The 22613-nt window shown below is 36.7% G+C and overlaps 2 protein-coding genes across 2 annotated transcripts; one reads left to right on the top strand and one right to left on the bottom strand.

Annotated features, from left to right (window-relative positions):
- Positions 1-5775: 5775 nt before the first annotated feature.
- On the bottom strand, positions 5776-11564 carry LOC306854998 (DNA polymerase epsilon subunit 4-like). The gene is made up of 4 exons (XM_079393369.1): positions 11009-11564; positions 6679-6763; positions 6559-6600; positions 5776-6055 (listed from the first exon to the last, which is right to left on the bottom strand). The coding sequence occupies exons 1-4, from the start codon at positions 11249-11251 to the stop codon at positions 6042-6044; spliced, it is 384 nt and encodes a 127-aa protein (XP_079249495.1). The 5' UTR covers positions 11252-11564; the 3' UTR covers positions 5776-6041.
- Positions 11565-13857: 2293 nt separating this feature from the next.
- LOC306855099 (serine/threonine-protein kinase NIM1-like) lies at positions 13858-21268 on the top strand (the record flags this gene model as incomplete). The annotated part of the gene is made up of 4 exons (XM_079393552.1): positions 13858-13879; positions 15604-15894; positions 18393-18661; positions 20516-21268. The coding sequence occupies 4 exons, from the start codon at positions 13858-13860 to the stop codon at positions 21266-21268; spliced, it is 1335 nt and encodes a 444-aa protein (XP_079249678.1).
- Positions 21269-22613: the final 1345 nt, after the last annotated feature.

The raw sequence follows: 22613 nt of genomic DNA, 5'->3' as shown, positions 1-22613 counted from the left end.
TCTCCTCTCTCCCTCCCTTCCCCTATTTTTTCTCTCACGCGCTAACACACCCACAATCTCCCTCGCTCCCCCCCTCGTGTGCTGTTTTCACAGTCGTAGCATCTCCCCTCACTGTTGAGAAAAGCATAACTCTCTTCAATTAACACGTTGAGCTGTGCGAGCGCTGGAGGGACGCGTAGCATAATCGTGGAATCCTGCAATTTCGAGCCCATTGTCCCTGTTTGCTTGAGAATTTACAACTGCAAAGCTCTCAATAATTAAGAAATCCAAACCGAATTCTTCCAATATTTGAAGAAACAAGATTAAAAACAGCAGTCCACAATGATATATGGGTCTGACGTCGAATGCTGAAGGGAAGGAAACACCTTACATTAAAATTCCCAACTTTTTGCAAACTTATGATTTATTGCAGTCGAATATGTTGGAGCAGGAAGAAATACAGTCCTGAGGTCTGACTTGCAGGGAGGAGTGTGAGAAAACATTTGAACGAACAAAACATCAGGAATCAGTATGGATACTCATGTGCAGACATTTAGAGCCCATCCTCATGTCAAGTTCTTGAGTCATGTGGAGAAACTGTGTTGGGACTTTATGGTTTTGGCATACCTGGGATCATTAGATCGAAAATATGCCATCTGCGTGTCCAAGGTGGGTGTGTAAGGCGTGCAAGAATTCAGCTGCGAAAACATACCCAGTCCATGACCTCACTCGCATCCATGGGCCAGTCGTCTTGCCTGCATTTCTCATTGGCAATCAAGGTATCACATTGAAGAAAACATGCCAGCTGCCGCTCAAAGAAACCTCTGATCATTTTGTGAACCAAGAACAAGTTCACAGGCTGTTGACATGCACACAACTTTTACATGTATTTTTATTTTTTTTCATTTACTTGAGTACTTCTAGTGGAAAAAAATAGAGGACTGAGAGGTGGCAAGCTTGAACCATTGCCCATGAGCCAGAAACCTAATTCCATTGTTTGTCCAGATGAGCAGTCCTTGTCAGATAATGGGTTTGTAAAGTGAAAACACCTGCATTATCCCAGGATATGGATTCGTAATATTCAAATTCTGTAAATTCAGAATATATCAAATTTATGGAAGCCGTTTCCACCACTGAAAAAAAAAAAAAGGTAATTGCGATCTCTCAATTCTGACTTTTTTCTCTCAATTGCATGTTTACATTTCACAGTTCTGACTTTATAACTCACAATTGCGAGGTGAAATCTCACAATTCTGAGAAAAAAGTTGTATTATGCAGTTTGGAGAAAAAGTGTCAGAGTTACAAAATGTAAACTTTAGATTTTTTTTAAACCCTATCTGATGCTGTGTGTAGCTCTTCATTTCTTAAACAAGCATGTCGGAAGATGGATGACAATGTCAAGATTCATTGGACCCAATTTGTAAAATAGTGCTTTAGTGAGTCATTTTCATGTACAATCTGCCCACCACAGAGGCCTGAGCTTAACCCCATTGAAAGTCTTTGGGATGTGACTTTACATTCATTGTCAAATACAAGATCTCAGCCAAAAATGTATGCAACTTATGATGGAATTAAGTGTTGTGATGTTGCATAACTTTGTCAAAACAATGGCACAACAAATGCAAAATGTTATCAATGTTAAAGACAGTCCAACAAATTTTTGTAAAAGTGTGCAACTTGTTTTGGACAGGCAGTGTAATGTCCAACTCCAGCACATCCCAAAGACTTTCAAAGGGGCTAACATCACGACTCTCTGGTGACCAATCTTTCATAGTCTGAGCCTGATGAATCTTTGTATTGCATGGATATGGGTACGTCTTCCAGCATGTTTGTTTAAGAAATTAAAAGCTACACACTGCATTAGTTAAAAGAATTGTTGCAAAACATACTAGAAACATAATAATCACGGTAATAATAATGCAATTCTAAAATCTTAAGTATTTGCTTATTTTTATGCAGACGGTTACTATTTTTTGCCAAGGCAGTGTCATTTTATAGAGATTCTAAATAAATTTGAAGTGGTCTTTGCTTAAGCTACACTCGCCGCAATGCAGAGACGTGGCTATGAACTGCTATGAACCGTAAATGCTTTAGCAGGTTTCAATGTGAATACTAAGTTGTTCTGGCTCTAATAAAAAGAGTGCATTCTGGTCTGCTTTTATGGATTACCAATTACACACAAATTAATTCCCTTTTCTCAAAATCCTTTGCAGTGTTAATATAGAACAAACAATGAAGAACATGCAATTTGAATATTTAATACTCCAGGTTAAGGGGTTTATTCAAATTCATAACCCTTAGTGTGAGCAGTAGCAATACAGATGAACACTAATGAACTTTTAGCTCCCCATAGAACAAAGATCTCAAAGTTTGCAGCTGATGAGTTCAGTCCCTTTGCAGTACAGCGTCCTTCTGTTAACTTGTCAGTGAAGCTTATTACAGAAGACCATCCACACAAAAACAACTATGCAAAGAATCCTCAGCATGCATACTAGAGTTCTTCATCATGGACTTAAATTTCTCATGTAATGACTCACATACTTGGTCGTCTTCATCTAAAATTAATTAACTTTATGGCCTGGATCAAGACAGAAAGCTAAACTAACATCAAATATTGGTTTTACATTTTTTTGGCAACATTTTTATTTCTGCTGGATCAACAGCATCTCTCACACTGCGAGACCACCAGAACTATCCATTCAAGGCAGACTGTTTTCCCCTGGGGACATGCTTTAGTTAAATCTCAGGAAAAACATGCTGCTCAGTTCCTCCTGACCTGGTGATTCATAAAAATCTTTGGATACGTTTGCATGTAAAATCTTGTCTTTAAGCTCCATGCCTGAAGACAAAGTCCTAAATATTTAGAGGTAAATAGTGATACCCATCTCATCCTGGATATTGAGGTAGACTGGCAGTCTGATTATGGAATAGCCTCAGACGACGCACTGCTCATAGTCCTTTCACTGACCGTCTGATGCATATTGAACACAAACCTGCAAAGCGCTTGCCAAGTCACAAGCTTCAGTCAGATTTTATTCTATAAACTAGTGTTTACATATGGTGGCTGTGGACTTTTATTCTTTTTCACTGAATTGCCCACAAGTCTACAAGACTGTAGGGTTCCCGTTTGTCATTTTAAATTTCAAAAGTGTGCCAAAATGACACAAAAGTACTTCTTCAGACAGTTCTTGAAATGAATTGTTTTTGCAGTAAGAAAAGGAATTTCAAAATAAGAACTGATTACAGTTTGCCAGGTTAGTGCCATCAAATAAATGAAATATATTCAGGGCTCGCAAAATTTCTAAATCCCTGGTAGCCCTTCGGGCAGGTACTCTTTAGATTTTGGTAGCCCGAAAATTAATTTAACTAGCCCAAATAAAATAAAGACCATAAATGTCAATCAAAAACATTTTCAATACACAAAATATCAAGGAAAGAGTTTTATTTTACTATTTACAAGGTATTTGCAGAATTCTTAAAAATCTATTTAAGGCAATTTGAAAAGTTATTTCTTATACCATTTAACATTTAAAACCTTAAAAATTAAGGCCTTAAAAACTCTTCAATTGAGTTGTATCGAATTTAAGGACCCGTGGGAGCAATGTTCCCTCTAATTTTTTTTCTTGCTGAGCAAAACTTTTCTCTGTTGGGCGGATATTTCGGTCACCTGCGCAAAAGCATTCTTTATACTGTTATACCAAACCTATACAGCACGCACACAAAAAAGTGTGTAACTTTTAACTTTAATGTGCTATTTATATTTGATTTGATCCTTGATGTAAATAAATGATGTATATTTTAGGTTACCTGAGAAAACATTTTTACTGTAAAATACACTGTAGTTCAAAAATTTGGATCAATAAAGGTTTTTAAAGAAGTTTCTTATGCTCATCAAGGCTGTATCTATTTGATAAAAATACTGAATATTTAAAAGAAACTTTGTATTTTAATATACTTTAAAATGTAATTAATTCCTGTGAAGCAAAGCAGTATTTTCAGTGTCACACGATCCTTTAGAAATCATTCTAATATGAATATTTAATCAATGTTGGAAACAGTTGTACTGCTGTTTTATTTTTTATTTTTTATATACACTGTATTTTTTGGGACCTGTGATATTTAAAAAAAATAAAAAGTTAAAAAGAACAGTGTTTAGTCAAAATAGAGATTTTGTGTTACAATATAAACTATTCAAAAGTTTGGGGTCAGAATGTTTTTTTCTTTTTTATTATAAAGATACTTTAAAAAAGTTGAAAGAAAGTTAAATAAACTTTATTCAGCAAGGATGTGTTAAATGGATAAACTGGATAGTAAAGACTTCTATTGTTAGAAAATATTTATATTTTGAATAAATGCTGCTCTTTTAAACTTTTGATTAAATCAAAGAAAAAAGTAACAGGTTCCAAAAAAATATTAAGCAGCAGAACAGTTTCGACGCTGATAATAAATCAGCATATTAAAATGATTTCTGAAGGATCATGGGACACTGACGACTGGAGAAATGATGCTGAAAATTCAGCTTTGATCACAGGAATAAATGCCATTTTAAAGTATAGGTATTAAAATAGGAAACCAATATTAGAAATTGCAATAATATTTCACCATATAACAGTTTTTTCTGTATTTTTGAAATGAATACAGCCTTGATGAGCAAGAGACTCAAAGTCAAAGACTCAAAAACAAGGTCAATTATTTATCAGGTTTATAATATAGGCCTAACTTAATATATTATCAAAGCAAACTATTTAAACTGATAGAATAGAATATAATACAAACTGAAGCAAAACTTAAGCTGAGATCTGTAATTTAAATATAAAAGTGAACATATGAATTCTTCTATAGCTGTCTAAACATGGTTATGAAGTACAGTTTGTACAATACTCTTGTGTGACTGTACATGTTTCAGAGTTTTGTTACCGTTCTTTGCCCATCCTCCGCTATTTCCAGCACTTAATCAAGCCACTCTTTTAATACATGAGGACGTTTTATTTCACGTCATTGTGTTTGCGTTGTCTCTCGTGTTGAGCGCACTTCAACCATTGAAGTATTCAGTTTCTACAGCGACTCATTTGGTGCATATCGTTCTCTTTCTATGAAAACTGTAAACCGCATTCACTGCTTCTAACTTTGTGACATCAGCTCTATAGCTGTTTGCCCGAGCATTGCTATTCTTTTCCTTTTACTGCGCATTCAATCAAATGGCTTCCCAACTCATTTTTGTGTGCGCGAGGCACATTATTTCTTCTGCGTGGCCGCGTTGGAAGAAGAGCGCGGTCTCACGCTCAGCTTAGAGGGAACATTGTGTGGGAGCCCTGTATTTAAAGGTAGCCCATCAGGCAAGGCAGTGATACATTTTGATAGCCTGACTGGAAAACACAACAGCCCCGGGACGTCAGGCTAGCGATTTTGCGAACCCTGATATTATAAATATATTGTAGTTTATTTGCCATCAATGAAATAATCGTTATTAATTTTGGATGGACATACATTTTAGGCAAGTCTGCATGCATTTTCCTGTACTTTTTACAATTGTTTACAGAGAATCCATAATTTAAATGTTTCCATTTCCAATCATTAAAATATGATCAACCAGATTAATGACATTTAAAAACAAAAACTGTTGTTGGCTCCTCACATGTTGGTCAAAAGATATTTTCTGGTCTTAGTGGGCAAAATAATTATGAATTCAGGATAATCTGCAGATCAGATGTACTGATAATAATCAAAAGTGTGAAACACTTAAAGAAGCACAAACCATTGTTTCCCTCTCGTACAATGAACACACAACACTCTTTAGAAAAAGATAAAGAACTTTACTTTATTTAAACACTCAACATTGTTATAAGAATCCCAGAATATTGAAAAATACAATTGGCACTTTACAACCTAGACAACTATCCATTTTTATCAAACTGCTCAAGTATTACCAACATCACAATGAAAAAAAAAATAACATGTTCCAGTCATTCCAGCCATGTTCCTCTCTTTTGAGTTCTCAAATCTGAAATGCAACTTCAGAACTTGTTGACAGTCTTTATATTCATATTTATGCACCTTTTCTGTCAGTCCAGGGTTCCTAAACAAGAGTGACAGAGAAAGCAAATAGATGAAAGTAAAGAAACACATGGATGAATTACTAGCTTTAATCATTTACCATTTTAACTCATGATTTAGGACAAGAAGCTTCAGTGATTTAGGACAGATTGTATTCATACTGTAAACTGTCACATGAACTGTATCCAGACCACCTTTGCGAGTAGATTCAGTGCAGGTTACTGCTGGCCTTTCACAAAAACCAAGTGAACCAAACTCTTGACAACAAAGCAGAATATCTTTACTGAAACAGCCATGCTATTATCAACTGCCTTCATTTCTGAATTCCTAGAATCAAAGGTCTTCGTGATCGCATATAATCTGACTCCATGGCAGAATATTGTTTGGTTTTAGGCTTACGGTTCTTGGAAAATGAGGTTTGAAGGGAGGAAAGAAATATAGGCAATCAGAATGATCCATAAAACATTCTCCCACTCCTTTAGACTATTTCCAGCAGGAAATAACATTAAATTATGACTCCCTTACCTTCCAAAAACGCAAACTCATCTATTGCTTCAATAGCATTGTCTGCCAAAAGAGAAAAAGCACCAATCATTACAGCATTAATTCTATTTAAACCATTTTAGAATTTACAGTACAACTGACCCAAGTCTTTGCGTTGAAGGGTTTTTCTCTTTCCCTGTTGTGCATAAACAAGAGCGTCCTTGGCGATCATTTCAACAAAAAGCTCCTGCGGGCAGAAGAATAATTAGTACCATTTTGTTAACTGAGATATAGTCATCTTTGACCACCCGATTGTATAATTTTGTCCTTGGCCCTGTGAATTAAGCGACGGCCCTGATGGCCCCATCAAAGTTTATATATCAATAAATCTGCCCTAGTTTTAGGGTTTAGTGGGTTTAGGGATCAGGGGGTGGAGATGGGTAGGTTTACGGGTGGAGATGGGTGGGTTTAGGGATCAGGGGGTGGAGATGGGTAGGTTTAGGGGTGGAGATGGGTGGGTTTAGGGATCAGGGGGTGGAGATTGGTAGGTTTAGGGGTGGAGATGGGTGGGTTTAGGGATCAGGGGGTGGAGATGGGTAGGTTTACGGGTGGAGATGGGTGGGTTTAGGGATCAGGGGGTGGAGATGGGTAGGTTTAGGGTTGGAGATGGGTGGGTTTAGGGATCAGGGGGTGGAGATGGGTAGGTTTAGGGGTGGAGATGGGCGAGTTTAGGGATCAGGGGGTGGAGATGGGTAGGTTTACGGGTGGGTTTAGGGATCAGGGGGTGGAGATGGGTAGGTTTAGGGGTGGAGATGGGTGAGTTTAGGGATCAGGGGGTGGAGACGGGTAGGTTTAGGTATATGTAAGGTGGGAGGAGTTGGATCTGGATCCAACCACGCCCCCCTAATCTTGTGGGCTGCAGCGAGAAGCTCCTCGACAATTGGCTGTTAATGAGTATGTCGCCCTTTATAAAGCAGTGATTGGTTATTAATATTTAGTCATTACATTTGCTCATGGGATATTGTTTAAATGTGAGCCGAGACTGTCTTACAATTAAATAAATTTTACAACCAGAAACTCAGACAAACAAAACCACAGCTAGATAGACAGATCTAAAACTGAAATGACAGGCAAACAGAGAGAAAGACAGAAAATCTTACATTCATTGATCTTGTACATCCATTTTTATGCCCTAAAAATATTTCTGTAACGGATTCTGTATTGCCGTTCCAAATTCTGCTGGTTTGTCATCAAGATCACGTAGTTTAGCTGGCTAACATACAAATGGTTTTGTTGAAATTGCAATAACTTACATCAATAAAAAAGTACAAACTATCAGTAATGTTTTCTAAAAGGTATTTATGAATTCATGGCGTAATATTTTGCCTGTTCACTTCCAGAATAAAATTTCCTGATAATTCACTCATGCCCATGTCATCCAAGATGTTCATGTCTTTATTTCTATCTGTTTGTGGATATACATTTTTATTTCTTTAGAAAATTGCACATAATTTCTCTAGAGAACACCCTTATGCGAAAAGCATCCAGTTAAAAAAAAGTTATAGAAAAATGTTGGGAGTATGAATATTCAAAGGTGGAAAGCTATGGCTGGATTGTAGATAGAGAGGCACAGGGAATAAATGAAGTTGATGTAAATCCAACGGTACACTCTAAAAGAAATGTGGTTCTTAAAAGTTTCTTTAATGGTGTAAAAAGTTCTGTTTAGGACCATATTCTTCTCTAGAACCCTTTCTGCGCTGCAGTGGTTCTTTGTATTGGGAAATGGTTCTTTAGTCCTGCTCTTATTTTTTTCAATGTGTGAAGGTTATTCGGTTATTTCGAAGCAGCTTCCTGATTGGTTGTCTTCCATGCACGAGAGCCCTTCACACCACATGCGACTTGCACAAATAAATCGTGCTAAACTGTTTTTGACATCTCTCTTCAGAATATGAGATCGATGGACCAACTTTAGAAGTAATCTCTAAACGAATGGCAGAACGACTAATACCTGTTATCAGAAAGCAGGCAATTTTCCTGAATCTGCTTGATAAACTTACAGGGAGCTCAACACATGGGTAAGTTTGAATTTACAAGAAAAAAAAAAAAAAAAAAAAAAAAGCAGCTTTTTTTTTAAGCTTTAGATTTTAACAACTGCAAATCAAAACCGGTGACTTGTTGCCAATCATATTATTCTGCTGTTTGTTTACTGTAGGCCTTTGCCAGAACATGCAAATTTGAAAGAAACAATTCTTGATTTTTCCTCTTTACTCCACAGTTTTAGATTTGTAATCAAACCGTTTCAAACACAAATCATTTTGTTCCAAACATTATGGTGCCCTCAAATTTACTGTTTTACTGTTCCTTGTCATTGGGCATTTATTATCATGAAATGCCATATATACTTGTATGTTTATTTATTTTAGATTGTATAGTCTGAAAATCTGGACAGCCATGTTTAAGTGTTTGTGCCAATTATTTAATTTATTGTAGGATGAACTGGATTACGTGGAAAATAAGATGAATATCATGGAGCATGGTCAAGGAAGCACAGAAGTTCCGGCCTGACCTGGAAATACTGGAAGAAATGATGCATAGAACCAGAAACTACAGGAGGACATACATAACATCTCACTCTACAAGAGACAAAGCATTTCCATGTCTGAAAATGCAGAGACTGGTACTTTTTTTTTTTTTACAGTTATGCCAACTGGGATCTTATGCTTTTAAAGATAAAACTTGCTATTGCTAGCCTCTCCAATTTTGCCTATCCGTGCTGTTTATTTGCTGTTGATTTACTCAACCTGTGGCCATCCAAGATGTAGGCGACTTATCTCCAGTAGCACAGTAAAGAAGATTTTTAGCTGAAACTATTGGTCCTTGGTGATTCATGTAATCAAAGTCAATGGGTGCTACCCTTTTGAGATTCAAAAAAACATGCAGACAAAAAATTAATACATATGGCTCATGACATTAAGAGTCTTAAGAATTAAAAGATCGGGCTATGAAAGAAACCTCTAATCCACAGCCTTAGCAAACCATCCTGAGCGCATTTAAGACAGTCTGGAGCGTGAGCTTGCTGTTGCATAACGACGTATAAGCGGGAGCAAACAGACGGGGGCTGACGCTGTGTTTGTTTACAACAGGGAGGGAAGATGCGCGTGTTGTATTGTTCTTTAAAATCGTACTTGTGCTTACCCCGGATGCCGCAACATATTTAGGAAGATTGACTTTTCATAGATTCTCAACATTTGAGCTCCTGCGCAAATCTCATTGTGAAACCGGAAACTGGAGCTGCAGACTGTCGTGAACACTCAGGTCCGTTTGCAGAGGCTATAGATTACAGATAATAATGCTGTAAATTAATGTTCAGTTCCTTGCACAGACCTATCATTTCACTTCACAAGAACCTCAATGTATCATCAGGAGCCATGGGTATGAATTTTGGGTGAAGGTGAGTAAATTAACAGCACAGTTTCACTTTTGTGTGAACTATCCCTTTTATTAGTACTCCTAGTATGCTGCTTGTCTGATCAGATAAGTGAACTAGAACAGTTATGTCTTGGGATTGTATTTTAAAAACACTAATTTTGTGTTGAAAAAGCTTCTCCGTGAGATGAAGGACATATCACAAGTGGATGTGGACAAACAAGTAACAACGGTGCTAAGCAAGATGGCTCCTGTGATACTACAGAGACACCTCCAGTTCACTGGGCACTCTCAATTGGCCAAAATGTACTGTGAGAAAATTATGGACTGCAATGAAGGCCCAGTTAAAAGAGGTACATTTTTAAAAAAAATCTTAGTCATTCTACCTATAGTGAACTGTGCCCATTGTTTTTAATAATAATAATGTTAAATTGAATTCTTTGTGCCATAGGTCTACAGTTGGATACTATGCCTTCCGGGTCTGTTCAGTGAGGATACTTCTCTCCTGTTCTCCACTAAACTAGTAAGAGAGATATACTGAATTTTATCAATTTTCTCACTTTTGGCTTATAAACATGTAATGTCTTGATCTAAGTATCAGTTAAAAAGAGTAGTGAATTAAACAAAAACTTTAGAAATCTAATATTGCCTACAATACAGATCCCCAAAATGAACATTTTGTAATAATTTACCTTTGTCATTCCAAACTTGGATGATTTTCATTATTTATTTATATATATATATATATATATATATATATATATATATATATATATATATATATATATATATATATATGTGTGTTTGTGTTTTTTTTTGTTGAGAAAATGTGGTAAATTTAGAACAAACAACTTACTATAATGAAAATATCAATATTTATAAACATTAAATAATACAAGCTAAATAATAAATTGATGAATCTGACATACTGACAGAGAGAGAGAGAGAGAGATAGAGAGAGCAAAATTAACATGACAGACAGATAATTTAGATAGATAAATAAAGACAGAAATTGGCATCACAGAAATGAGATAGAAAATCCAGCAGGTGTTTGTGTGTATCTCACCGTGGCTTTAGCTATGATGAACACAGACTCTTGACTGGCCAGACTCACATCCGGATCGGCTTTCATCAGAGTTTTGATGCGCGACAGCGGTAGCTTGGCGAGACGGTGCTGCTGCGCGGCCGCGGTGGGCCCAGCTTGCCCGGTCCCTCCGTCCTCCTCCGGCTCAGCGCCTCGGGGCTCGTCCTCAGCTCCGCTGCGGTCCAACTCCGACTCCACGGGAGCTGCAGACGCAGTCGCCGCCATTGACGCACGCGGCTCGCAATAGAACGCGTTCCAAACCGAAAGCGGAGCGTCTAATCTTCTCCCGCCAAATCTGACTGTAAACAAGAGCTCGAGGCGGACGGCGGAACCGACGTCAGAACGCTACGTCATATCCGCGGGTCAACTCGTTAGGTTGAGATACTTGGTTAGGTTAGGTAAAGGGCGCCGTTGACAAATTAAAAACTTCTAGGAAGGTTGATTTTTAATTGATCACAGATGACATGCTTCCTCAGTTCAGAGAAACTGATTAGTGATAACAGAGGAAGTAGCCTACATTCTGTAAAAACTCCACTACATCCAATAATAGGCTATTTAAAAGTATACAAAGAAGAAAAGAAAGATTTGATGAGGGGGAAGAAAGTACATTTTAAACGGTGTAATGCTTATCCATCCCATACTGTATACTTAATCTCATGCCTCATTATACCCCAGAATTCATTTTCATTGCTTTGTTGTCATTGTAGGGGAGACCGGGGGCAATTGTAACACACTCAGTTCCTCCTAGAGTGATGAAAGTTCATCTGCAAGTGCTCAGTAAGATTATCTCTCTGCGTGTGGAGAACGAGCACAATCATTTCACCTCAGAATTATTATTTTTTTTAACAAAAAAACTGATTTTGTGGTATGAAAATAAATGTTTGGATGTACAGTATTTTTCTGCTGCTGTCTAAAGTTTAGATAATTACCGAATTTAAACTGCATACATTTTATCTCTAGGTTATTGATAGAAAATGAACATGAACAACCTATGCTAATATTGAGATTGTATCATGGCTGCAACATCGGGGGCAATTGTAACTGTTATAATTGCCCTCTAGCCACAGGGCCCTGTGTAAACACCATGTTTTTCTGCATTGACTTTTCTGTTAGAAAATAAACATTTTAAATGTAAAACTACATTTATACATACCTCTAGAACAGTTGCAGTCTTCTGCAAAAAATATAAAAAGACTTTTGCTTTTTGAATGATGCCTGACATTTAAGCAAATTTTGAACCATATATATATATATATATATATATATAATTAGATATAACATATATAATATTAGATACTACAGCAGTAAAGTCCCGTTTTATTTGAGATGCAGTGGTATAACATGACTTATTTTTCAGTGTTACAACCCACCAAGGGGGCAATTTTAACACTGAATTCTTGAATTTCATTTAATATTATAGTCTTGTCCTTATTAGTGAAAATATATCAGTTGCATTATTAATTAGTGCACCTATATCTGTTTCTTGTATCAAAAGATGACTAGTGTATTTCAAGTAGTCTGTGAGTTATGAAGGAAAATTTTTTTTTTTTACAATTAAAAAAATTGTTACACGGTCTCCCCTACCATGGTACCATTGAATACTGTGGTATTCTTTGAATAATTCGTTTTTGATGTATATGGTAACTATTCAGTTTGGTAAATGGGATATAGGGGCTAGTTGTCACTTTTTTTTTATTCCAGTGAAGGTTTCTTTTCGTAGGTTTATTATGAAAGTCAGTTTGTGCATAGCCTGTGGTCTTGGCTGCAGCTATTAACCATAGAATGAAAAAAAAAAAAACATACGTGAATGCATAAAGTGGTAAAAATGACCCGTATTGGAATTAGTTTTTTTTTTAAAATGAAGGGTGTCCTCATTTAACAATTAGTGTCCATTGACTTCCATAGTATGGAAAAATACATAATTGAATCAGGACCAGAAACTGTTTGGTTAGCTTCTTTTGCGTTCAGCAGAAGAGAGAAATTCGTACAGGTTTGGAACAACTTGAGGGTGATTATTAAACCACGAGAGAATTTTTAATCATTTAATTATTTAAGGTGAATTATTCCTTTAATGTACAAATGAAAATAATTGGTGATACACAAAAGTTTTAATTTATCAAACATGTTTATTTGTCCCCTTTCTTTCCTTCAATTTGACCTGCTTTATGCATTCTTGGGGCAGTGATACACATTTTTCCACCATCGTATATGACCAAGAAATATGACATTGAGATCAAGGTTTTGAAGAATTTGTGGAATTCAAGGGTTAGCAGAAAGACAGTTCTGGAGTATATATGTGAGCTGTCACTAAATGGGAACCTGCCTTTATACTTTTTTCAGTTTATTATGGGCTTTTCAGCTAATATTTAAACAGTAAAATCATTTAATGAAATTGAAAAATTATAAATGAGGTAAATACAGAAATATAAAACAACAGAAATTGTAATTAGTAAAGTGTAATTCAACATATAATACACATACTGTATGACTTCAGTTATAATGTGACAGCCTGCCCCAACCTGACTTTTGTGAAGAATATTTTGTGTAATCATCTAGTTTCTATATTAGTTTAAAACAGTTTTGAACCTACATGGCCACTACATGTGTAACTGAACAGGTCTTCCCTGCATCAAATGCAGTGTTGCCATTAAAATAGAATTATTTTAGCATGAGTCGGCTGTCTGCACACAGCTTTTGCACAGCTTCATTGGGGTGCGTTACAATGGATATTATTACATCCATCTAATTGGATTGAGCACAGGTGATCGCTGGAGGATTGAAGACTGTAGGCTGTCGTGCTGTTCTCTACGTCCATTCATACAGACATCAGCATGAAGGATCCACAGCTATCAGGTATAGTATAAAGTATATTTCTTCATGGAATAGAGTATAGGGACAGTTCTCAAATTCTTTTGAAATGCACCATCTTGTAGGGCTTTGTTATATTAGACCTGTTTTTTTTGTATGCAGTGGTTATGTCAAGTTGCATAGAATATGGATAAGTTATCAAAAGATAATTCTAAAGATATTTTTCTTATAAGACAAGTAAATGTGATCCTATATTAACTGCATATTAATTACAGTATGCATAAGATGTCGTCATTTTTTCTTTGATCTTGAATGTTAAGTTTTAAATCTTTAATTTCAACACTTAATGCTTGCTCTTAAACACTTGTTTGTTAAATATGATGAACGGCTTTGAAGGAAATTGTCATTTTCTAGAGTTTAAATGATATCCAGGACACTTATTTCGATTTTTTTGTCAATACTGTGCAAAACATTGTATCAAAAGTAATTAATGAAAACAGTGTCATTAAGTGAAGTCCCATGCATTCCCATCTGTTTGTTTTTTGCTTGCAGCATTGGTGTTTCTGATATTGAAAGTAGTTCAGTGGATATCCTGTGTATTTTTAGAAGTGTGTTGAGTCTGCAAACTGTGATGCATGGTCTTAAAGAGGCTCCTAATCCACCCTTCTTAAAGACTTTCCTATTCAGATTTACAAGCCTGATCTTGCCTCTAGTGCAGACATACTGGACATTTGAACTAAAATAGAACGGACATGCAGTCATGGATTAGGATTATACAAGAACATCTCTGCGACGAATGGGATATTCCAAAAGGGTGTTCACCATGTAATTTCAATATGCTGGTGTCCTGCAAGTCTTTGCCTTACATTTAGGCTTAGTCCATTAATGAAAATAATCTGTGAAATATGGTAAAACAATGGCAGCTGTGGTTGCAAGAACTTCACTGTAAAAAATAAAGTAGCAACATTTTAGGTTTTAAATTAGATTTAGATTTAAACTTACATTTAAATAAGTAAAAAACTGCACATAATGTCAATATACCAACCTACTCTGTAAAAAAAGCAACTGTATTTTCCACTTCATGAAACCTTTGGAGTCCCAAATACTACGAAATGAAATTATATACATTATCTTATTAAAATGTATAAAATAAAAATTCATTTTTATGGGTTAAATAAAAATAATAGATCCTAAAGATAATGTAATCTTTTTAATTTTCAGTATTTGTATGCAAATGCATATGCAGTAACTATTTCTATTTAAAATATAAAATGACAAATAAAAATCATTAGGTCCTGACGTTTGTTTGGTAAATGTGAAGCAATAGCCGTGTCAGTCTCCGCAGACTGAGACACTTCCTCTCATTGACCTTCCATGCTGAAGGAAAGGTTTACAGGAGCTTAACCTTTCAGAGACGGGGTCAACAGGGATCATGACACTGAAGTAGGAAATCTGCTTGGAATAGTCTAGAAAATCGAACATCGAGGCCAGTACCAGAGTCATTTTAATATCATGCAAAACCTCCTATTAGTTGCAGTAATTAATTGTCTCATTATTTATTCTTTATAAACATACTTGAAAAATATGCTCAATTGAGTTCAACTGTTGTCTTTGAAATACGAAACGGTACGAAAGCTTAAAAATTTACTCGTTTGACCTTAAAACACTCTTTAAAACTTTTATCATAGAGGATCCGTAAAATTACATTGATTCAACCTTTTTATTAACCTCATATTTGAAGTCTTCTTTTTTTATTTGTCCTATCCAAGGTACCAAAACACTAAATGTCTGGGCAAAGCGACATGTGAAAAAAGGAAAGAATGAGCCAGCGGCCCAACCTGCCCAGAAGGAAGCAGAAACACGTAGGGCTCCAGCACTGACACCTGAACAACGAGCAAAGCAGACGGCCTTCGAGAGGGTCCTGTATGACATGTCCCACAATGACCACGTTATCAGTGACATAATGCTGGGCCGCAGGATTGCTTTCTATGAACTCCGAGGAGAAATTGGGACTGGAAACTTCTCCCAGGTCAAACTAGGTGTTCACGCTTTGACTAAAGGTGAGACAATCAGTGTGTTGAATGACTCTGCATTGAGTGGCAATGGATAGTATTTGAACACTTACAGTCATGGCCAAAAATATCAAAGAAGGCTGTCAAAATTAATCTACATTGTTAATCCTTTTGATCTTTTATTTAAAATTTCACAAAAATCTAACATTTCATTGGATAATAAGAATTTAAAATGGGGGGGGGGGGGATATCATTATGAAATAAATGTTTTTCTCAAATACATTTTGGACACAATTATTGGCACCCCTAGAAATTCTTATGAGTAAAATATCTGTGAAGTATATTCCCATTCATATTCACAATTTTGAGCACTCCAGGGTGATTATGAACGTGAAATTATCCAGCCATGGCTTCCTGTTTAACAGAAATATAAATAGGAGGGAAAACAAAGCCCAAATTCCCTTAATCACTCATCACAATGAGAAAAACCAAAGAATATATTTCTGATGTGCAGCAAAAGATAATTGAGCTTCACAAATTAGTGAAGTGGCTTTAAGAAAAGAGCTAGAGCAGAGAAAATTCCCATTTCCACCATCAATAATTAAGAATTTACATAAAATGTAAATAATCAACATAAAATGTTACGAAACTGCCTGGAAGAGGACGTGTGTCTATATCGTCCTAATGCACGGTGAGAAGGAGAGTTTGAGTGGCTAAAGACTCTCCAAGGACCACAGCTGGAGAATTGCAGAAAATAGTTGAGTCTTGGGGTCAGAAAACCTTTAAAAAAATAGTCAAACAGTACCTACATCACCACATGTTGTTTGGGAGGGTTTCAAGAAAAATTCTCCTAGCTCATCCAAAAACAATCTCCAGCATATTCAGTTATCAGACACCACTGGAACTTCAAATGGGACTGGCTTCTCTAGTTAGATGAAGCTAAAAAATGAGCTTTTTAGCAGCAAACACTGGGATAAAAGATACAATGAAATATACTGCTGTATTTTTGATGTTGTGGGTCTATATTTCTGCTGGAGGTCCTGACATCTTGATTAGACACATGGCATCATGGATTCTATCAAATACCAACAGATAAAAATCAATAAGTGACTGACTCTGTTAGAAATCTTATAATGGGCCATGTTTGGATCTTCCAGCCGGACAATAATCCAAACACAAACCTAAAAAACAACACAAAAATGGGTCCCTGAGCACAAAACCAAGCTTCTGCTGGCCATTCCAGTCCTCTGACCTGAACCCTGTAGAAAATGAGTGAGGTGAACTGAAGAGAAGAAGCACCTTCATGGAGCTGAGCATCTGAAGGATCTGGAGAGATTCTGGATGAAGGAATGGTCTCTGATCTCTTGTCAGGTGTTCTCTAACCTCATCAGGCATGAATGTGCATGTTCAATAAGGCTGTTGTTGTGAGCAGGGTATTCCTGCAATACCAGAGGCTGCAGTTTCAGTAGGCTATTATGCAGGCTAGTTGTTTAATTGCATACACTTAATTATTGTCCTAACCAACTCCTAACCCTTAACATACCGGTTGGTACTCTCTTGAAATATTTAACCTAAATGATTTCAATATATTCTGTATATATTCTGGTTTTAAATTCAGTTTTCTTAGAAAGAAATACTTGTGTATGTGCGACACTTCAGTTCATTAGCCGCATCGCTTCACGTCTGATGTGTGACCCACTTAAAGTGCAGTAAACGGTAAAACAATTGCGGTACAAATTAGTGTGATTATTAGTACTTTAATAAATGTAAAATAAATAGGCTAAATGGAGATTGCTGACATCCCCCTCGAAAACTCAAGTTCATGCTAGTTCTTACATTAAAAATGATGAAAAGATAAAAAAATTAATAGTTTCCATGGATCTAGTCTTTGTTTGTTTGATGTTTGAATCAGGTCTCCTCTGTTGGAATAGAATTGGCTAGATGGCACTGTCACATAACATAGGGTCCTAGTAATGCGGTCCTAGAACTGCAGCCTCCGGTATTGCAGGAACCAAACAATTTTTGGCAGATTAATTTTCAAAATCCAGTCAACAACCAATGCTTAGAACCAAGTCCCTGTTTTACATTTTGTCTTTCATTAGAATCCATTACACTCAGATGCTCTTAACAATATGGGGAAAAAAAGAAGAAATATCTGTCAATGCTTCATCACGACTTTACGCTCTCTGGATTGCTGTGATCTGTCAGTTTGCAGCTCCTGACAGCAGGCGGCACAGTCAAACTGTGTCTGTAGACGTCAGTGACCACGAGTTGATCCGCTCATGTAAGCCATTAGATTTACAGCACCCCCTCTGTGAATCGCTCTAATATTTTTGGTGGGTTGGTTGAGATGCCTTTTGAAAGCAGCCCAGCGGGGAGGCCTCTCTAGCATTCTGCCACATATTTTTTAAAGACCTTTACTAAGATTTTAAGATAAAAAGGCCACTAGAATATTTCACTTGTTCCCCTGCTACGTTTGAATAACATGGATTTCCCCAAATATAATTCACTGTGATTTAACACACTTCCCTCTCTCCGTCTCACAGAGCGTGTTGCAGTAAAGATTCTCAGTAAGGCGCGTCTCAACAAGAAGTCGCAGAATATATTTGCCTCAGAGATCATCTGCATGGAAAACCTCTCCCATCCGAACATTGTGCGTCTGTATGAGGTGCTTGAGACCAGTAAGCATTTGTATCTGGCAATGGAGTACGGTAGCGGAGGAGACCTGTTCTCACGCATCACCAGCAGGGGACGCCTGTCAGACCTGGAAAGCAAGCTCATCTTTGCCCAGATCATCTCAGCCATCAAATACATGGTGAGAACAGCAAGGCCTTGTCCTCACCTGACCTGACAACAGCTCCTGTTTATTAATGCTGCTTGTGAAGACAAGCATCGCTCTCTATATCGCTCACACTTAGAATTAGGAATTTGAACAAATCCCTCAAAATCCGTATTAAAACTACGTTACACATCCTGCACGTGTGCTACAAACGTGAATTATACCAGTGATTTGTTGAGAATAGGTGCTCTGTTACTTTTCTAAGCAATTGGACTTCTGAGTTTTAATTAAATGGGTTGAAAAATCTTATAAATATAGATTATGAGACATGAGGTTTGGTCATTTGTTTAATTCAGATTTATACTTTTAGATTGATCGATAGTTTTCAAATGATATTAATTATTTAGCATTAAATATATAAAAAGTGTCAGTAAAGACATTTATAATGGTACAAAAGATTTCTATTCATCAAATACTAAAAAAAGGTTTCTACATCATGGTTTTACAAAAATATTAAGCTGCACATCTGGTTTCATCATTGATAATCAGAAATGTTTCTTGAGCAGCCAATCAGTATATTAGAATGATTTCTGAAGGATTTTGGGACGCTGAAGACTGGAGTAATGATGCTGAAAATTCAGCTTTGATCACAGCAATAAATTACATTTTACAATATATTCACATAGAAAAGAGTTATTTTAAACGGTAATGTTATTTCACACAATTTTTCTGCTTTTGCTGTGTTTTTGGTCAAATAAATGCAACCTTGCCGAGCAGAAGTTACTTTTTTTTCCGAAACATTAAAAAAAATGACAGACCCCAAACTTTTGAACGGTAGAGCAGGTCAAGAATTATATTTTAATTAAAAACATGTACAAGTAAAACATTTAGAATTATTATAATCGTAGTTAATTTAAATTTTGAAATGCGTGCACATTTTTTTTTTACTGACAGATCAAAACCCTGTATGATAAAAATAGTTATTAAGACTGATCAGCAAAATTCATTGAATTATATTTACTTAGTCATAAGTCTTAAGTCGCTGGGGTATATTTGTAGCAATAGCCAACGATACATTGTATGGGTCAAAATGATAAATTTTTCTTTAATGCCAAAAATCATAAACAGTTTCTTCCCTCAGGCAATCATCTCATGAATATTCGAACTTTTAACAATAAACATGAAACACGCAACACTATCATACTTTTTATTTTTTATAACACACATACTTATTACATTTCAAATTTGCACCTAACATACCTGTACATACTGAATTGTCTATATTGTATATTGTGTTTTGCTATTTTGCATATTGTCCATTTTGTATATTTGTACAGTTATTATTTATTTATTTATTTATTTATTTATTTTTTATTATTATTATTATCTGTGTCCTGTCGCTGTCATTCTGTCCCACTGTGGAGCTACTGTCACTAAAACTAATTCCTCGTATGTGCAAACATACCTGGCAATAAAACTAATTCTGATTCTGAAATCATTAAGATATTAAGTAAAGATCATGTTCCATGCAGATATTTTGTAAATTTCCTACTGTAAATATATCAAAACTTCATTTTTGATTAGTAATATGCATTGCTAAGAACTTAATTTGGACAACTTTAAAAGCGATTTTCTCAATATTTTAATTATTTTGCACCCTCAGTTTCCAGATTTTCAAACAGTTGTATCTCAGCCAAACATTGTCCTATTCTAACAAACCATACATCAATGGAAATCTTTTTTATTCAGCCTTCAGGTGATGAAACTCAATTAAAAAAAATAAAATTACTTATGACTGGTTTTGTGGTCCAGGGTTACGCATACATATGTATACACACACATAATTTTTGCAAGTTCAGTCTAATGGATTTGTTTGGGTTTGTTTTTCAGCACGAAAACAACATCATCCATCGCGACCTGAAAGCAGAAAATATTTTTTACACCACATGCTACTGCATCAAAGTAGGTGACTTCGGTTTCAGTGTTGTCAGTGAGCCGACTGAAACTCTGAATACGTTTTGCGGCTCCCCGCCTTATGCAGCCCCTGAGCTGTTCAGAGACAAAAGCTACGTGGGCCGTTATGTGGACATCTGGGCACTGGGCGTCCTACTCTACTTTATGGTGACCGCCACCATGCCTTTCTACGCCGACAACTTAGGCCGACTAAAACGTTGCATCCTGCAGGGGGCGTACAGCATCCCACCCCACGTCCCTGGGCCCTGCCAACTGGCCATCAAAGGCATGCTGAGACCCGTACCTGTGGACCGGACCACTGTGTCACAGCTGATGGTATGCTCCTGGATGAGGGGCATCGAATACCCCAAACCCTATCCTGCTTTCAGTGCGACGCCCAATTACCTGGTTGACCCTGCGAAGAGTCTGTGTGTGGAGGAACAGGAAGTAAAGTCGGCCCTGAGTGAGCTGGGCATCAGTGGCACGCACCTGCAGAATAACACCTGCACTGACTGTCGCAGCCCAATAACAGGAATTTATCGAATCCTGCTGCACCGCATCCAGAAGAGGAGATCCGTGGAAGTGGTAGGATATTCCGCCCTGTACCCGGAGGATTTTGGTACCAAGAAATACTGGGCCAACAGTGCAACTGCTAAGCACAATCCTTCTGCAGTGTGTAACGTCTTATGAAGACCTCCATTTAATGGTTCATGGGTGGATAATGCCATGCTTCAGGAAGTAATGAATTTACATTTATGAAATTGTGCTGTTTTTTGTGATTTAATTACAAATCCCAGCATACCAGAATCGATTACCAAGATCAGTCTTTTACATTTGATCATATTTTTGTAATATACCAAAATGAAAAGGTTCCCTTTATTTGGTGCTTATCTGCTACTGAATCTAGTACTGTAAGTGATTTAATGACAGCGCGACAAGTGTAGCCTGCTTGCTGAAATGAATGACTCTTACGAGCGGGTTCATAATAGCGAATCAAAAACCTACAGCACTACAAGTGAAGCCTGATTCCCAAAACGAGTGACTCTGAGGCTGTTCTTTTTAGTGAATGAGAATCACACAGTGCATCAAATGTAGCCCGATTCCCAAAACCTCTCTTACAAGACAGTTATTTTTTATGAATTAAGAATATACAGTGAATCGTGTGTAGCCTGATTCCCAAAACAGATGACTCTTATGAGTCAGTTTCTTTTAGTAAATCAAAATACAGCACACAAGTGTAGCCCAATTCCTGAAATGAATCACTCTTACGAGTCGGTTCTTTTTAATTAATCTAAATACAGTGCATCAAGTGTAGCCCGATTCCCGAAATGAATGACTCTTACGAGTCGGTTCTTTTTAATGAATCTAAATACAGTGCATCAAGTGTAGCCCGATTCCCGAAATGAATGACTCTTACGAGTCGGTTCTTTTTAATGAATCTAAATACAGCGCAACAAGTGTAGACCGGTTCCTGAAATGAATCACTCTTACGAGTCGGTTCTTTTTAGTGAATCTAAATACAGTGCATCAAGTGTAGCCCGATTCCCGAAATGAATGACTCTTACGAGTCGGTTCTTTTTAATGAATCTAAATACAGCGCAACAAGTGTAGCCCGGTTCCTGAAATGAATCACTCTTACGAGTCGGTTCTTTTTAATTAATCTAAATACAGTGCATCAAGTGTAGCCCGATTCCCGAAATGAATGACTCTTACGAGTCGGTTCTTTTTAATGAATCTAAATACAGTGCATCAAGTGTAGCCCGATTCCCGAAATGAATGACTCTTACGAGTCGGTTCTTTTTAATGAATCTAAATACAGCGCAACAAGTGTAGACCGGTTCCTGAAATGAATGACTCTTACGAGTCGGTTCTTTTTAATGAATCTAAATACTGCGCAACAAGTGTAGCCCGGTTCCCGAAACGGCTCTACAAGACGGTTCTTTTTAACAAATTAAGAATGTACAGTGCATCAAGTGTAGCCTGACTCCCAAAATGAATGACTCTTACCAGTCGGCTTCTTTTAGTAAATCAAAAT

The sequence above is a fragment of the Barbus barbus genome (assembly GCF_936440315.1).
Source record: "Barbus barbus genome assembly, chromosome: 35".
Classification (NCBI taxonomy): Eukaryota; Metazoa; Chordata; class Actinopteri; order Cypriniformes; family Cyprinidae; genus Barbus; species Barbus barbus.
Note: the sequence above shows the minus strand (reverse complement) of the source record. Positions and strands in the feature narration are given on the sequence as shown.

Bases quoted from the DNA above. Each gene is read 5' to 3' on its own strand.
- LOC306854998 (XM_079393369.1), bottom strand. From the start codon at position 11,251: ATGGCGGCGACTGCGTCTGCAGCTCCCGTGGAGTCGGAGTTGGACCGC. The intron at 6,764-11,008 runs GTGAGATACACA...TTCTGCCCGCAG, and splicing joins TCATCATAGCTAAAGCCACG to GAGCTTTTTGTTGAAATGAT. The intron at 6,601-6,678 runs GTCAGTTGTACT...CTCTTTTGGCAG, and splicing joins CCTTCAACGCAAAGACTTGG to ACAATGCTATTGAAGCAATA.